General features: G+C 27.9%; 2 protein-coding genes across 2 annotated transcripts in view; one reads left to right on the top strand and one right to left on the bottom strand.

Moving 5' to 3' along the window:
- Positions 1 to 62: 62 nt before the first annotated feature.
- On the bottom strand, positions 63 to 2,360 carry LOC106786688 (protein penguin). The gene is made up of 2 exons (XM_014748345.1): positions 2,163 to 2,360; positions 63 to 2,054 (listed from the first exon to the last, which is right to left on the bottom strand). The coding sequence occupies exon 2, from the start codon at positions 2,038 to 2,040 to the stop codon at positions 142 to 144; it is 1,899 nt and encodes a 632-aa protein (XP_014603831.1). The 5' UTR covers positions 2,041 to 2,054; positions 2,163 to 2,360; the 3' UTR covers positions 63 to 141.
- A 1,275-nt stretch (positions 2,361 to 3,635) lies between these two features.
- The window catches only part of LOC106785808 (cAMP-specific 3',5'-cyclic phosphodiesterase), a 325,274-nt gene continuing 309,330 nt past the window's right edge, over positions 3,636 to 19,579 (top strand). The window contains exon 1 of the mRNA XM_014746594.1: positions 3,636 to 4,385. Within this exon, the coding sequence (XP_014602080.1) occupies positions 4,311 to 4,385 (75 nt within the window). The 5' untranslated portion in view covers positions 3,636 to 4,310. The remainder of the gene's footprint in view (positions 4,386 to 19,579) is intronic.

The following is a 19,579-nucleotide window of genomic DNA, read 5'->3' as shown; positions in this document are numbered from 1 at the left end:
AATGTATACACTCAAAATTTACATGAAATAATTAATTATGTAAAAAAATTGAAAACATTACATTATCAGTATAAAACCTATTTTTCTAAAACCTTTATTTGGTTAAATCCATTATATATACATATAACAATTATTTCAAATTCAGTTTTTCTCTTTCAACTTTTTAAGTAAAATTGACGCTCCTGCAGTTTGTTCTTTTTCGATGCTTTGCAATATTGCTTGCAATTGTAATAGTAAATTACTAATAACTGTTTCAGTTTCATTTTCTATTAATAAAATTAATAAAAAGCAACCTCTATTAAATTTTATCCATTGTTCCAGAATATTCATTGTTAAACAGTCAATTAATGTTGCTCCAAAAGTAGTTTCTCCTTTGGTTTCTAAGTTTTTATCATTCTGAATAAGTTTCTTTAATATCATATGTATACCTGGATGCTCTATAAGATCTTGTTCAGATTCTGTACTGGTAAGAAAAGAAGCGATAGCTTTAAAAGCACAATTTAATTTTTCTCCAGAACCTGATTTTAATATCGCAAGAGTAACCATTAGAACAGGTCCTTTTGAAAGCCAATTTGCTGTTTCCGAAGCAATTGATTCTAAGTATATGTCTATAACAGCTTCATGAAGTTCTTTCGCTCTAATATTAGCTGATTTTTTGCTAGATTCATTATTATCTCCTTGACTTAAGCACTCTACTATACTTGGTGGAAAATAATGAGGATCTCTTCTTGCTACAAGATATAAAATAACATGTTTCCCGTATTCATTTAATGCTATTTCTGTTAAATTTTGTTGAATTTCAGAGAGTATTATCTTTTTCATTAAAACAGTATCATCGACAGAATCAATGAGTGCCAGTAATACCATATACCCGTGTTCAGACATGGCAATATTTTTAACATTTTCTTTGAGAGCTTTCATAATTATTTTTCTGTCTTTGTTAGTTCCATGCCATATGCAAAGCATAGCAACCTTAGTACCAATTTTTGTTCTACATAATTCTACTATTTCATTTCTTAACATTATTATCATTTCACTTCTATCTGTATTTGAACAATTAGTCAAATATTCCCAAATCACAGTTTGAAGTAGCACAGAATTAATAAATTTCTTATTTAAAATTCTAGTTATATTCGTTTTTACAGCAGATAATATTGCAGATTTCATATCATCTGCATTTTTAAAAGCATCCGTAAGAACCTTTACATTTTTATCTTTACATTTCTTATATAGATCACCATAAAATTCTTGTTTCAAATTTATTTTATCTTCATGCGTAGTCCAAGTAGAATATGCAAGTTCGATAAGAGGAGCAGAAACAATATGACTCATTAAATTAATTACATTTCCATACCATTCTGAGATAATATTCTTTCTTAATACTGCAGATCCATTTTCTAATAAAACCTTAACGCAATTCTTAGCATATTTTGATTGAGTCATAGCTACAAGGGATGGCTTTAACTCATCAAATATAGCATTTCGTATATCAGGTTCACAATTCTTGATTATCAATTGAATTATACGTGATGTATCATGAGTAAATACTATTTTGTTATAATGGGATTTTAATAATTCGTGCAGTTCTTTACTCAATTTTTTCTTTTCTACTAATGAACAATCAGTTCTACGTAATTTTTCACTTATTTTCTTAGCTCGAATAGAAATTTCATATACATCAGTTAATTTTCTTTCTTTTCTTTTTTCTCTTAAATCTTTTTTCTTTTGTTTATAATCCTTCCAATTTTCCTTTTGCGTTGCTATATCATCTTTAGTAATTTTCTGTTTATTTCTTAAATTCTTCAAATTATTTATATTTTTTAAATTGTTTTTACGTACTTTTGGCGAATCTTTTAAAAGTGGTTTTTCAAAGTTTACTTTCTTCTCTTTTTTAATATTATTTGTTTTATCCTGTTTCTTAGTTTGAATAGCTTTTACACTTACTTTTTCTGCAACTGTATCATCATTCAAATTGGTTAAAGTCTTATTTATTTTCTTTGACTTCATTTCCGTAAAAGTTTCTTGTTCCTTTCGTTTCATATTTGAGTGTAGCACTTAGAAAAATTAAATAAATAAAATTAATTCGATTTAAATAAAAATATTATAAAAGATATACTGAGAATGATTCTAACCTTATAAAATATATTTAGTATTTATATTACCTGTAGTATCAAATTGCACACACTAAGTAGTTTTAATTCAATAAATAAATACAAATATTTAAATAATGAATATAACACTATATTTCAAGAATTAACTATTGTTTCAATAGTAAAATAAAACACGTGTTTCCAGTTATGTGTTCATGAAATTATAGTAACGGAAACCAAAGAAAAAGAAAGTAAATATTTTGTTTGCCACTAGGGGCGATACTAGCATTGATACAATTCAATAAAGTGTATTTTTGTAAATTTTGTATAAATTATTACCATCATAATGAACAGAAATGTGAATTACAAAAACATAAATCAAATATGTACATATTATACAACATTAACATATACTTAACTTTCACTACTTTATTATAATTCAAAATGTTAATGACTTATTTCAAATTTGCAACATTTATTCGAAAAAAATTGTTTGATCAATTACCATAGTCATTTCATATTTCTATTGTTATGAGTACACACATTTGTAATTATAAAGATGTTACAGACAATAAGAATTCTATATTACCAATTTTGAATTATAAATTTAATTGTTTGTTAAATGTATTATATATAAAATATAATTATATATTCGAGTTAGTATGCAAACAAACATTGTATCATACATAAATTTATAACTTAAAAATAAATGTTTATTGTTCTGAGTAACTTATTATTTAAATATGAAAATGAGATAATATTAGAAGCTAATTATATATATAAGCATAAAGGATTGTAAAAAATAACTGCCTGTGTGCATATAGCATTTCCGCGCATACAGTACACGCAATTTCCCCCACCATCATTCTTTTCACGCTTCTCAGGGAGCAGCTAGAAACACGCGGTTTTCTACCCTTCAGTGTTGCACAAACCTTTCGATAGGATAATTATATTTTTCGCGTATTTCGCGATTATTCGTTTGCTTCACTTTTTTAAAAATTGTTAAAGTGTAAATTCTTTTTTAACTCTGTATATTAAATCCGTGTTAATTTAATTTTTAAGGAAGAAACAAATCGCATTTTTTATTTTTATTATCAAAGTTGACAATGTTATCATGATAAACAAATGGAGAAATGTATTCTAATTTATTTAAAATCAACTATTTACGAAAATCGTATATATATATATTTATATATATTAGTGAATTTTAAAGAAAGAATTATTTTTCCTTGGTGAGAAATTATTTTTGATTATAGTGGTAAGGATGGATCAACAAGTTGGTTCATCAACATCCGTCTTATTTTTAATCGTAAATAGGACAAATAAAATTCTTTTTAATCGAGCTCTGTTCTTCGAAACTTGACTTTTTCCCCGAACTTCCAACGAATGATCCAAAGTGATTTGTACGTTTGATTAACCTTCACGAATTAACCCGGATTAAAAAAGACTCGAGAAGAACGGATAAAAATAAAGAGAAAAATACAAGAAAAAGAAGAGGAAGGCAAACAAAAATGTAAATATTTGTGCAATTTTTCGACTTTACCGATCAATCGATAAACAATCTTTTTTTCTGATTGTGAACATTATCACCATCAAATAGATTGTTAATTTCGCGCTCGCGATTTCAGTCAATGCCTCCTATTTATCTGTACTAGCCAATCGAGTTAAGGATCGATCGACCAATCCATTTTCTCTTGGAAAGTTATAACTGAATTGCGGTAACGGAATGGGCGAATCCGCAAAGATTTTCTTTCGAATTAGTTTTTTCAAGGTTATCAAAGAATCGAATTATATCTTGTACAGGGTGGTACAAGATAAGAAGATATCAACTTCGGTGGTCCTTTGATCTGAAATCGATGCTTTCATTTTATTGCTAAAGACGCTCAAAAGATAAAGATAAATACATTTATTAAGAATCTTGTGTGTATGCGCGTCAATAATTCGATGGAAATTTATTTTGAAAAACAAGTGGAAATTGTTTAAAGAAGTTTTATTGTTGAGAAGTGAAAAAGTATAATATTTTCGTGCGACGATATACGAAGATGAAAAGAAAATAAGGAGAAAAAAAAGAACGTATTCCAAAACCAGAATTTCGATTCGAGCGGGAAATCGAACGACAATTCGGCGCCATTATTTATCTCAAGTATTGAGTATTCTATTACGATTGTATCGACGATAAAGAAAAAGACAAGGAAATCATCGAAGGTGGCAGTGACGTCAATGCACATTTGCGCGCGTATTTTCGCGTGGGCATGGGACTTTCTCGTCGGTAGCACCGCATATCCGATGCAACATGTGAGTACAATTTAACTTATCATTGTTTTTCGTTGTTGCTTGCAATTCCGTCAAATTTGATTGTCCTTTTATATATAATCTATTCGTAATACGTACAGTAATCGATTCATTTACGTGGATTTATTTTAACGCGCTTTTTTTTAAACTACTAGAACTCATATATCACCACGATGAGTTATGTGAAAATAAATCCAGGGATTTCTCAGTGTACTTTATTTCGTAATCCTCTAAACTTATTATATCCCAATAAAAGCTAAATAAATATTTGAGAATGTGTAAAGAATCCTTATTTTAAATGGCTTTTCATGATTTTATTTACGCGTTGTTTTCGTCCTACCAATTTTTTATTCGCGTAAGTAAAAGGATTACTGTATAAATGAATGTATAATGAATGTTTATTTATGGTGAACATATTATATAATAACTGTTGTATATATAAATGGTTTATATAAGACTAGGATATTTTTCTATTGAAACTTTCTGTTTTTATTTCTTTTTCAATTTTATTTTCTAACTAAAGTATATAAGTAAGACTAGGAGACTTCAAAAATAATGAGAAGATGGATAGGAGAAAACGTGTTAAGGAAAATCGAATTATTTACGAACGGCTGAGCATCAAATGGTTTGCGTGCGGATCATGCTTAACTCAGTTAGGTATTCTATAAAATAGTATTATCTTTTTAAAGATATTTATATATCTGTCACGAGATAAAACGCCTTTTATACGGATGTCGTTGGAAATGCGTTGTTTGAAATTCATCGTAAGAAACTTAATAAAAGATAGCTTTTAACTTGGATTCATTAGGAACAAAAAATTTAACGAATTATATTTCTTATTAATTTATTAATTATTTTTGAGCTTTTAGAGATGTACTATCAACAAAATTAGCTTTATCTAATTGCAAAGTTTATCACGTGGAAGTTGTGTGGTCAAACTTTACACTCTTTGTATGTGTATATCTTCAAAGGATATTTAGTTTGTTGAATTTTCCAATTGACGTCTTGGCATTGTCCCAACGTATAGAAAAACTGTTGAACATCTACACCTTTGAAAATTCATAACTCAAGTAATTTTCATTATAAAATTATCATCAATCAGTGTTTTATAAATTTTTAACGTCAAAAATACAATTGTACATGCGTACAAAAATAATGGCATTCCGTTCAAGAAAATTATATTGATTTTGGGATGACTTTAATCTCTCCAATCAAAATCAAACGATTATACTTAAAAAATAGTACAACTTTCGTTAGAAAAATATAAATTCAGTTTGAAACTATTTAAAAAAAAAATATTTGGTTTCTGAAATATTTTACTGTCTCAGGATTTTCGGAAGATCTTGTACAAAATTTAACGTTTTATTTACGGCTGTCATTCAATACCGAGACGTGCATGATTTCAGTGATAGGTGCGACAAAAAAAACTAAAATTGCATTAAAAGAATAATCCTTTCTCTTCTCTCGATTCATCGTATCGGTGTGTATGCTTGCAAAGGTATATACATAAAGGTATTTACGTTGTACTCTTCACGCTATTGCGCGCGTGAATCAAGGACTGATTGTAAGCTGAGACATCAGACAATGTATGATTGTCAATTTTTACAAAACAGTTGTTATGAAGTCAATCCGTATTCCGTTAGAGAAACACGTGTTATTTTTGTCGATAGAAATTGGCGTTCTTTTAATATTCGATTGATATTACGTGTATTACACACACTTTTGTTCACGTTTGCTTAAAATAATTCATTATATTATAACTGAGGTACCTTTCTTATGACATTTTCAAGGATTTACATTATGAATATTTATGGTCTTCAAGTAGAATTTTCATGTTATCGACATGTGTTATCTTTATTTTTTTTAAATAAACTTTTAATCACTAAAATGGGACAGAAAATACGAGCAAGTGAATTTGTGGGGTAAACTTTTGCTAACGCAAAGGAAGAGAACAACCTTAATAGAGTTTAAGGCCGATCGCTTGTGTATGTGAGTTGCTTTATTGCCAGTTTCTCCGTTGCCCGCTTATTCGCATCCTAATATTTTCTATTAGTTAATAATCTAATTAGGATCCTCATCGCTTTCTACAATGTCTCAGCGATACTCTCCTTCATCTCTCACATTCTACAAACTTATCGATATATATCTGATGTTCGTGGACGTCAAGTCCATTGACTAATCGATTTCATCAAAATCATTGATATCGTTTAAACATTTTTTATCTCGTTAAATATTATTATTTTATTAATTTTCAAAAGAGGAATACATTCTGAAACGTTTATATTCTAGCATAATTTGTAATCATTCTTCGTATCGAGTACGAGTTTGTCTGATATTGAAAATCGAAGTGAAACTTTGGTCGTAATATAAAAATCAGAGATATTGTCTTTCCTTCGTCGAATAAAAAAAAATCTTGATTCCAGGAGCTCCTCTCCTTTGGGAATATATGTATATAGATATAGCTCGTACAATGCTTTATAACGGGGAATAAAATTCCCGTTTGGATCTTTTCAACTGGTTGTTGGATATTCCAGTGTCTGATCGGAAGAATTCTGCTTTGAAAAATAACTTGAATTTTTTGTCATTCAGTTAAATCATTACAAACATATAAAAGAATCATTTTTCTCACGTCCTTTCCATTTATCATTTTGGTTCAATAATCCTAACGAAAAAAGAGGGAAGAGTTATCGGAGATATTAAAGAAAGTAAGTTGTAGAAATTGATTGGAAGATGATTTTAACATGGTTTCTTAACAAGAGAACTGGATTAAGAAAGATGAATTTTCGAAGTTCGTTTCCCTAGAAGCAGGAGCAAAAGGTTACGTAAAATTGAATAAATTCGTTAATTGGTATATTTCTGTGATTATATCATAATTAGTCGAGTTAATGATATTCTTTCTCCGCTTGTTAACATTTTATCTTGTTTCTTTTACAAATGCATTCATTTAATTAGTAAAAGCTTTTACTATATCTATTTTATATCTCTTTTACCTTTAATAATCTCTTCACGGGGCAATCCTTCAATGTTTTTGATCAATGTTTCTTATAATTCACAAACGTTTTTTATTTTTTCTTATTTGCGTTTTCATGATATCGTACGAAATTCGTAATGATATATAAATTAATGATATTATAAGAACGAATTTTAAAAGGTTTGTAAAGGTATGCTTAAATATGAGAAATCGGCTTATAAATAAAAAGTATTCAAAGGATATCAAACAAAGTGACCTCTGAAAAAGCTTGCGGTTTTAATATTATAAAGTTCACAATATATCTTGCCGATGCGAACATTTTTATCGATATTTTATCATTGTCACACATATAGTTAAATACTAATATATTGTAGGAAACGTGTGATTATTATTACATCTACCAGTTTGTTAAAATCTTAATTTATATTACTTTCATTCAGAATGTCAGATCATAAAGCGTTCTAACTATTTTGTTTCTAAATAATTATTTGAGTGTACATGTATGTACTATGTTACATATATATATAAAGAAATTTCTTGCTAAATAATTATTGTACAGTAAATTATATTTCCATCATCATTTTCTGTAATAATTTATTTTCAATTAACTCTCCTCTAATAGTAACTCTATTCTATTCAAACTGCTTTTAAAAGATTTGGATGTTTTGGAGAAAGGGTTCCTTATTATCCCTTATTATACATTGCAATCAATTACTTCTTTAGAAAAAGCCGTATTTTAAGCTTAATTATATCGGAATAATTGTATAATTTGATGTTAAAAAATACTTTTTAGTTAAACGTATTCTTTCATGTATTTATTATTTTTTATGCATTATCTTTTAGATGATTTATTGAAGAGTATTAGCAAAAACTAATGAATGCTTTAATTATAATAAAGATATAATTCGTAACAATTAATATTACAAATGCATAACGAAAATGAAATTTGTTATTAAATAAATCTTATTAATCGTTTATATTACTTACAAGAAATAATATTAATTTTTCTAATATCTATGCATTTATGTATCCTGTATTAATTGTTAGCTTGGTCATACATTTTTACAGTATAGCTTGGAAATCTCGTTATAAATTATTAATAGCTCTTTTTCTTAATGAATGTAACGAATGACGAGAACTCGATAGTTTCATTGTTAGAAAAAAGCGTTTAATAATTATTCTTCTATATATTTCTGTACAATTTCATGCATCCATGAATGCAACTAGGATGAGACTTTGTTTCTCTACGTAATAGTGATAATAAAATGGTTACTGGTTATGTTTTCCGTGGCTACCTTTTTTGAGCTTTGTGTAGTATATTCATTTTGACCTCATTAGTTTGTATGAATTGTTTGTCGTTTTGTCGAGTATGTCCCAAATTATCGTATGGAAATCTCTCGAAATTCATGTGCTTGCATATATCACGTTCAAAACTTAGTATTTCTTGATTTGTCAAATAACACTAATTGTAAAAGAAATTATTGATTCTCTTTTGTGAGAAATTAATCAATTTTTTCGTATTTATATTGTTATATTATAATAACTTTATTTAGTTCTTTTACTGTTTGCTTATATTTAGAAGACGTAAGTTTATACATATTTGACTTACTAATTATATCGTAAACCAGGAATATTAATTAGTTTATTATGATCTTACTTGGTAAAAGATGTTTAGCAGCGAATCTTACAACTTGTTTAATATTCCGCTTTTAAAGTATTCCAGTGTATGAACTATTTGAGATATAATAACAATACCTATAATTTTTTTTAGATTTATGTAGATTTGTACATTTAATGAAATTTGTATGAGTATTTGATTTGTAAATACGATCTTATTTTAGCGCTACTATATTTACTCGTACTTCCACTCGTATTTTGCTTGCCCCAAGTGAGTTGTATGTTAGTATCTTGTTTTGTCGATACATTTGAGTATCTTTTCTACTTTAATGTTTTCTAATTTTATTTTGATGTATGTATATATTACAGTTCGATTATTTATTATCTATTATTTTTATTCATTTTATTTATTTTTTCATTTATGATTATTTATTCATGTATTTATTTTTAATTAACTACTTATCAATTTCCTCTCTATCGTCAAACCAAATATTTTTTTAATTTTCTCAGCTTTTGAAAAGCATAACATTTGCAATTTCAATATTGGTCTGCGGTCTCCGGAGTCAACTCGTGTCCTTTGCTAGTCTAACTGATTTCTTAATAGTTCGTTGCTTTTCTATTTGCGATTGGTTTGAACTTAAAACTTAAATGATATAGGATTAAAAAGGTAATTAGTTATTGGTTTATTGGTAGACATTTGCTGATTTAATATGTTACATTATTTTCAATTAAATCAACTAATCACAGTTGTACTTTAAATTGCATCAATTTGGTTTTTCATTTTTGTAACAAAAATATAAAAAGTATTTCACTTTCCAAGGTAAACCATTTTTGAATTACTCGTGTATCCATTCGAAATAAAATATGTTGTCATATTATTTGTATGTTAACAGTCCTTGATTAATATTTTTCTATGAAAATAAAAAGAGAGAAAAATAACTATGCGCATAGAAAATCGATGTCGAACTTTCGACAAAATAATTGCATTTTTTGTAAATAATTCAACGTGGCAATTATTCACTAAAATCTTATACGAATTTAAATATTTAGCACGTTCGTAAATCCTGGCCTAATAAATATTAATTGGTAAATATTTTAACAGATATTTATTTGTGTTGAATATATTTAAATCTCTTTCGAGTGTGTGTGTTATATAAATTTTCAATAAAATATATTATATTTGTGTATATCAAAGAGATGTTCTCCTTTAAGTTTTGCCCAAGAATTTATGCATTTTTCGCGTTGTAAAAGATAACAAAACCCACCAGTGATATCTTTAACTTTTTATAAATTAATCTGTCAATTTTTTGTTTAAAGCAACATTTATTTCATTGTTATTAACGACTATAATAGTTACAACAAATTATTTCTTTTTTTTTTGGGAATAAAATTCAATCGTTAAAATCGAAGATTTTCTTTTCTTTCATCGAATAAATTTGTTTGTTCCTTTCACAGTGTATAGGGATGTATGCAATCCGTTTAAAACGATTTCAAAACTAACTAAGCTTATGAAACAAACATTTTAACGTCGACGTACAGTCAGTGAGAGAAATACTCGGCTAGATACTTTTTGAAATTGAATAACCTTTTCTTTCGATTAAGTAATGTACTTTCAATATTTTAAAAGATACGAAAAGATCAGTGTGCTCTACTCACGTTAGGATTGATCGATTGAGAAGATATTTACAGAATGAACATAAATCAACCAGATCTATATATATATATATATATATATATATATATATATATATACATATAAAATCCATATATTCTCTTTTTATATAACTTTTTGATAACAGATTTTGGAAATGCTCATTTTGTATTTTTTACCTCTCTGCTTTAAAAAAAAGAATATTTTTTGTTAATTTTATTATATAAGCATATTTATCTCACATAAAACATGAAGTTTTTAATATCCACTATAAAAAAATTATAAGATATTTAGATTTGTTTAGAAAAGTTTGACAAAATATTTCGAATAATTCTGCGACTAATCCGTAATATGTATATCTACGTAAATTTCTTACAATCGGATTTTGTGAATTCGTGGCTATTTTATTTTATGTTTTACATACTTTCGTATAATATTGCATATGATTAATCAAAAACTGTCAAAATGAAGAAAAAATATTGAACGTAAAAAAAAAAAAAAGAAATAATACAGAAAAAAAATTCCTGCTACTATTTCATGTATGTCAGTTTTCCTTTTTAATGCAATACGTAGAAAAAATTCAGGCGCGTATAATTTAATACGGATTTTTTATTTTTGACAAGAACCTCTTTAGCCCTATCTTTCATATAAAATTCGTGAAAGTTATAGCACGTAGTTTTCAACTCGTCATCGTTCTTACTGACATGAGACACTTTCATCGCTTGGAAAGAAATGACAGTACGGGAATAGAGTTGATGAAAAGTGTTATGTACGTTCTGAAAAAAGGGTACCATTAGTCTGGATTTTTATCCAATTTTTTGTTTCTTCTTCTTCTCGAGATTCTTTCTCGAAATATAAGTAATCTTGAATAATATTTTGGCTCCTTGTGCCGCAAAAAGAATTCTATCTTTTAAATCATTTCTTTGATTTTCTTTATATATATTAAAATATTATGAGAAAAGTTTATTTTGTGTCATCGATGTCTTTTCAAAAATATATCGTATTACTTTTACAAATTAAGAACGTTTATTATTAACATGTAGCTTGTTTTTACTTTTATTTTATGCAAACATGTAAATAAGTTATAAAACAAAATACATATATTATACACATAAAAAGAAGAGAGTTCGTACATATATTTAAGTTTGCGTATCTAATAATCATGTTTCTTAATTAACGTCAAACATCGGAGAGATGATAATGGAAGATTATATAATAGAGATCAATAGGAATTCTTCGACATGTTGGAAGCAACATCTCTGATAGTTTTTCGTCTTTTTCGTCGTTTTTTCTTCCCCATCCCGTTCTCTTTTATGTTTCTGCAGAACAGACACAAATGCGGTTTCCCCTTTGTGTCGGATGGCCTTTTTTTCTGTTCACATTTACCCTTTACTTTATGCATAGTACATAGGTTATTCCTTCGTTTGCGCAGTATTTACGCCCTGTTTACTATTTTGTTATTATTTTTTCTTATTTATTATCATTTTAATGCATCATACTCCGCCTTCGGAATATATTTTTTCTTCATATTTAACCATGTGCAACTAAGCAGTGGATATTTATGAACGAATATTAAATGTGCTATTAGAATTTATGTTTAGTCAATGTACTTTACTTATAAAGAAAGTAAGTATATTCCGACAATGTATTTGGATAATTTTAATCGTAACAATGGACTATTATGTCACTTATTCAATTATTTCTGAATCAATTCATCGATATAGATTATTTATTTATGATTATTTAAATTTGCAGAATTAATTATGAGTTGGAAGGAGAAAAAATTGTTCATTAGTTTTTATATCTTTAATTAATAATATTCAAATTGGCGAATTTATTATAAATTGGAAGGTCAAAAAAGAGAGTGTGTTCATCATATCATACGTTATTTTATATATCGTTTATTTATTAATATTAAAGTCCGATAATTTATTATGAATTGAAACGGCAAAAAAAGAGGGAGAGAGTGTACGTCATACAAACGAATGACGCAATATTATATGCGAATGATAGCGACCAACTCTTTCTAAAAGCAATATGGTTGTTACTAGTTTCGTTTGTCTGCAAATTTTGTGGTTTAATCGCTAAATGGGAATAAAATCAACCAACCTATCACGATTAAAACGAATGAAGGTCTGGGTATAAACACGCTCAATCATTCCTAATAAAAGGATATATTTATGCTAAAGCAAACGAACAAAACCAAATAATTGTTATAGATATATCATTGTATCGTTAGGAGAAATTCTTTTCATTACGACAAATAGAGAATTGTTTTGAGAAATTTATAATACGGAATATAATATAATAGATATGGAATTAATTAAATGCAATGGTTTTCCATTAAGCGTTTTCCTCCTAATTTATATGCAATATTTCGATATTTTGTCAGTTTCTATTTTGGAATTTTTACAAAAAATTATAAATTTGCGGGTTAATAATTTCATTGTGTATAATTTTAATTATTCCTTCGAAATCTCTATTAGATAGAAAAACTAATCGATTACTTACTCGTCATTAGAATCTTTAGAATAATTATTCGATTTAATCATACACGCCTTCTTGAAGTTTCCCAAGCTTGCAAATAAGTGATTCTTCTTGATATGCTGTAACTGTACTTATATTTCTGGCAGGCAATTATATGCACGTAATTTTCGTTATTTTGTAAAAGCAATTATTTTATACAGTAATATTAGCAGTAATAAATTCGTAATGATGCAAGATGTACGTTGAAAATACTTAAGATTCTTATGATGTGTATCGTATATATCTATATATAAATATTTATATACACAGTTAAAAAATTTCAAGATATTTTATTCGACATTTATTGCAGTTGTAGCTTCTCATTGTATAAAAATCCTTCAGCTTTGTCCCACGTCATTTCCCACGATACTGAATCTTGTCATGCGTTACAGTTCAATTTGTCTTCTCTGGTTATTTTGAGATACCTATGTTATAATATATTGCGGAGTATTAGGATTGCAATATTCTCCCCATAGAGATTTTTTTCATTGATATAAGAGGATATAGAAAAATACTATTATGTATTTATTTACGTGGAAAAAAGATACTTGGGGATAAAATGAAAGAAGTAGAGAGAACAATTAAATTCATATTGTTCTTTTGCCATCGTGTATGCTTTTAAAAGAATCATACTGTTAAGTATTTTTACAGCTGTATGCTTTCAAAAATTTACAATTCAAGGATCTTGAGAATCTTTGGCTTTTTCTTATTTATCTTCCGTTCAGGAATGAACAAATTTGACCGTAAAGTTATTTTATTATTGCAGAAGTTGTTCAAACGTGCCAATACTTACTTTTAAAAGTAACGAGTCACGGCTAAGTTGAATTCTAATGTCACTCTAAAACTTTCTTTTCGATTTACTCACAAAGATTTTTCCGAACGATAATATAATTATCCACAAAGAAATCCGAGCTGGATTCGAAAAGTTTCGAAAATTCCTGAAATAAACTTTTCAATTTACTTTGAATTGAATCGGCAGATAAAAAAAGAATTTCATGTTTTTAAGGTGGATTTACTTTACTAATATATCGAATTAGAGAATTCGATGGACGAAGCTCTTTCTGTTTATCAAAGGCAAAGTGATTAAGCCGTGTTATATAGAAAGTTGCATAACGTGATTATAGATAGATATATTTATTAGCAAATGCTAATATTTTTTTTTGTTCAATTGTAAAGAGCTATTTGGAATTCCCATAGGAAAAGCTTAGGATACATTATAATAGAGAGTTGACCTTTTGTTAATTATTCTAATGATAATGCATATATATGTACATAGCTTGGATTATTAGTTTATTGATTTTTTGATTAACGACAAAGGAAGAAACGGGAGATAAATGATGAGGAGAAAAGATACAAATGAAACAAATGCATTTATGGTTCTTCTTCATGAATAAAATATTTCTATAGGTATACGCGCGTTACCTCTTGTATCCTTTAATTTGTCACGTAATCCTGAGTGCGTTTCGTTAACTTTTTATCAGCTTCAATGTTTACACGTCAATCTTATCCGTGTTCGGTTAACATAGTTAAGCTTCTTACTCCCACGTGACCGATTAAACCTGCGAATTATTTTTTTCTTTCTTTATTTCTTTCGTTATTTCTCAAGAAACGTTATCGTTATGAGTTTCGAATGAAATCAAGGGTGTTCTTTTTATAAATTTGTTTTTTTTTTTATTACATGACTTCAATAAATCTACTTTTATTTGCAAACAAAATTCGTTTCAAATTTTCGTAAATTTTTAAATTTATATACAAGTGGATATATGCAATACTTACTTGCATAGATAGAACGTATTCCTTATGGGAGCTTCTTGAGGTGGAAAATTTATCGAAAATTCTTTTGCTTGAAAATCCGACTCGATGCCAATGCTGAAGAATCAATCTTTCGAAATATTTCTTTTTAATGTTTTCTTTGGAAAACGAGCAATGAAATAAAGAATACAAAAGTAAAAGAAAATTGATAGAATAAGAATGATTGGATGATATCGTAGAAAAATTCGAATTAGAAAATCGAATCGTTTTTTAGTCAGTTAAAGGGTTACAGCACGTAATACGTTATCTACTATGTAAAAAATCTGTTCTTCTTATCTGACAGTCGATCTCTTTATTAGTATAATGATACTAAAGTGCTCTTTTTATGTACTCACCGTGTCGATGCTTCTCGATAATTGACAGTAGGGGAAAATAAAAAAAAAAGAAAGAGAGAGAGAGAGAGAGAGAGAGAGATAGAGATAGAGATAGAGATAGAGATAGAGATAGAGATAGAGATAGAGATAGAGACGGAGAGCGATTTAATAAAATCCACTTTTTTCCCTAAGAGCAATATCGTTTTTATTTACCGATAGCAATAAACTTCAAAAGCACAGTTCGAGAATTTTTTTTCGTTTAATGAACGAATCGTCGTATTTTTGAGACATACTCAATTCTGGTAAAAAAAGAGTAGTGATACTATGTTGGAAATAGGTTGAAATGACTTTTTTTCTTTTTTTTTTTTTTGCATGTTGGCAAGAAGTGCAATCGTCGAGGAGCAACACCCGTCTACCGTTCAACATCCTGCGGCTTTTTTTTGACGAATAAAAGTTGATACAGTATGTTAAAATGAAATTGGACTCATGAGAAAGTAGATAAGAAGGGGAAAAAGAAAATGAAAAAGGGGGAAAAAAATTCCAAAGTAGAAGGGAGAAAATGAAGAGGGGATAAATATATACGAAGATAGAATAAATAATTCGTAGTTTCTATAAGATTTTTTTTTTCGGAAAGAAAGGGGGAGACCGGTGACACGCATCCCCGTTGTTCCATTTTCCCTTTTTTCCTCTTCCACTTTTCTATTCTATTTTTGCTTGTTTCCTATTTTCCTTTGTTTTTTACTTCTTCTGTTTCTCTACTTCTTCTCTTAATTTCTTCAAGGATCATTTTTTTCTTTAAAATTCGAAATCACGAGAAATTATGACGAAACTTCCCTGTTTTACTCTCATCTGATTAATACACCCCACCTTGCTTAATTTTCGGATAATAAACAAAGGACTTCTTGATAGGGGAAACGAAAGAGTGACGATTAAACGGAATTCATTAGTTTGGAACGACTTAATGTGTAGTAAAATATGCAAAATGTTTCGTTGATCTTCCAACTAAACAGTCGTTTACTGTTTTTACTATCTCTCTCTCTTCCTTTATCTACTTTTTTTTTTTATTTATTATTTACTTTTTTTACAGTGATTTTCATGAATTTTTTTAACACATAAGGAATTTATATTATTTACTGATATCGTGAGTTCATTTTACACATATATTTTGAGAATATATTCTGAAATTTTCAAAGATTTTCCTCGACAAGTAACGGAGATATCAGCTGCCGTGCATTGTAGGTCGCCACCCGATTGAGCAGTTTGTGTAAATTTGGAGGCTGCAAATTTAATTTAAATTCAATCGCACAGAGAATTTACTTTTTTTTTTATATGTGTCTCTTTTATGTGAACCTCACTTAAACTGTGAACATGAAATGAAAAAATAGCAAAAAATCATATTTCATATTCATACCCTTCTAAAAATACTAATATATCAGTAAATAATATAAATTCCTTATGTGTTAAAAAAATTCATAAAGATCATTGTAAAAACACCGTCCTACACCTATCTCCCCCCTTAACGTTAACGTACGCGTATAATCGCAATAGAGAAATTCGATGAACCTTATTTTATTTTCTCTTTTATTATACTGTTAGTGTTCCTTAAAATCGTACACCTTAATGCTTACTAAATTGTTATCTATTAAAGTAAGAATAATACGAAGTATAGGTATTTGTTTACAAATTAAATATCAATTAGTGTATTTAGAATATTAAAAAATTTCGGTTAAATATTTTGTTAGATGAAAATTTTCAATTCGAAGTTATTATTAATCAAGAACATTAAAACAAATGTATATTAGTTTAAACAATCTTAAACATTAATAGAATAAATGAAAGTATTCAATTTACCTTAATTGATTGATAATTAATCAAAAATAATATGTAGTGTAGTCCAAAAGCACGGAATATAGGTATGGTGTACCGTCCTCTTCGAAATTCAACGGTAAACTGAGTCGTTGTCCTCTATGAAAGTTAATTAAAATTTTAGTTGTTTATGTGTCTTTCAAGAGAATAAATTCTATTTATTACAAATATTATTTACGTTATATACATATACAGCCTTCGGAAAGTCATAAAAACAACATTGAATAAAAGAACTTTCATAAAAGGCAACGAGCCAGTTTACTTTTGGATTTTGAAGAGGACGGTGCGTCGAACTTATGTTCAGTGCTTTTGGACTACAATACATATTTTTTTCGATTAATTATCAATCAATTAAGGTAAATCGAACAGTTTAATATATTTTATCAATATTTAAATTTTTGTTTAAACTTATATACATTTGTTTTAACGTTTTTGGCTAATGATAACTTTGAATTAAATAATTTCCATGTACTAATATGTCAGATATAAATTGTTTAATATTTAAATTTAATAGATAAATAATTTTTAAACAAATGTACTTTGTATTATTCTAATTTTAACACGTTCGTTGTCCAATTACTGAATAGGTGACTGAATAAAATTGGACGACGAACGTTTTAATGGGTAATAAACTGATTCTGAGATTCTAAATAGCATTTAAATAACAGTAAAAACAAATGGTGATTAAAAAGTTAGACATGAAAAAATCGGTTATTCTTCTCGTTTTTATAGTTATTTTAATATATACGATTTTAAGGTACGAGTATTTTTCATACATTATTTTAATATTGTTCATATTTGTTTAATTCACTTGTTAGAAAATATTTCAAGTTAAACTTATTAAATATATAATTATGGTATTGTAATATATTTATTTCTAAATTGTCTTCATCTTAAATACGCTATATCATTAATTTTCAAGCGAAAATCTAGTAATCATAACGGTGTACGATTTTAAGGGTCACTCACAGAATATATACAATTATATATTTGTATATAAAAATATATATATATATATACGTACTTATATATTTATATACTTATATATGAAAATACGTATTTATTTATATTAGTTTGATAAATGGGTTAATTAGGAAAAATAATTATTATTAATATCCTTTGCTCATCTCTCAAAATCTTGAAGTCTTATGGTGAAAGTGGAAGATCGTTAAGCCGGTAGAAAGGCGTCGATCGATATGCAATTAAGGTGTATACTCGACATAGACCAATAGAACAGCTCTATATCCTGAATAAATATTTACCGGGCTGCAAGGTGGAGAAAGAGAGACAGATAATCTATGTACGTGTGTGTGTATGCGTATGCGTATGAGATAGTGAGAGAGATAAAGAGAAGGAGAGAGAGAGAGAAAGGGGAGAGAAAAGGGTTTTGGTCATGTTGTCGTCGTTTTTATTTGATCGGAAAGAAGGCCGTAGTGTTTGTGTTTATAACATGCCTTCCGATAATCACTTCTTTTAAATTCCAGATCACGTGGAGAATTGATTTTTATTTCTTTATTTAATTTTTTTTTTTTTTTTTTCTATTAACCGAGCTTTTTTTCCAAATAGAGAAAAGAGAAAGAGAAATACTTTAGAGAATAGGAAAAAATCGTGAGATATTACAATTCATACAAATCCAATTCATAGTCAGCTTGAATTATTGTTTGTTCTCTTCTCTGTTTGTAAAAAAAAAAAAGAGAGAGAAAGAAGAAGAAGAAAGACAAATAAATAAAAGAGAGGGAAACGAAATATGTGCGATTGTGTAATAATTATCGTGTTTCGAGTATCTTTCGAAGCTCCGAGATTAACCGTAGACGATTTAAAAGTCGTCAAAGCCGGTAAAAAAAGAAGAAGTATTGATGAGTTTTAAATGTTTTAAAACAAACGGAGAGAGTACGTACACGAATGTCTAGATAACGAGTTGCGTGTAAGTACAAACGCATACGTTGAAAAAAAAAAAAAGTATAGCTGGTTGCTTTTTCAATTCTCTCGTCCAATTTTAATCAATACGATTTTTCTATAGAGTATAAAAATACGTATATATACTATAAGAGATATGTGTTTCATAGATAAAATTCAACAGTAATGTTTGATGCTCGTTTGAATGGTCGAGTTATATGTCTATATCCAGTTCTTTTAATGTAAGTATTTAATTCATTCAATTAAAGTTCTGAACGTTTATTCATTACGAGATATCTTTTCCGAAATGCGGCAAATTTAATTTATTTCTATAGGTATTATATTACATTTACGTTTCCATTACGGCGTAACATTCGAGTTAATGGAAAATACGGTAGCTCGGTATTTTGCATAAGAATTTTATTCTATTGCTTAAACTATGAGTAAAGCTTCTTCTCCCTTTATAATTACAAAATCGATCGTAATGTAATTAAACGTTAATGGTGTTAAATTCGAAGTATCAGTAGTTGCTTTGCTCGTGGGA

The sequence above is a fragment of the Polistes canadensis genome, unplaced genomic scaffold (genome assembly GCF_001313835.1).
Source record: "Polistes canadensis isolate GaletaPanama2010 unplaced genomic scaffold, ASM131383v1 scaffold_3, whole genome shotgun sequence".
Taxonomy (NCBI): Eukaryota; Metazoa; Arthropoda; class Insecta; order Hymenoptera; family Vespidae; genus Polistes; species Polistes canadensis.
Note: the sequence above shows the minus strand (reverse complement) of the source record. Positions and strands in the feature narration are given on the sequence as shown.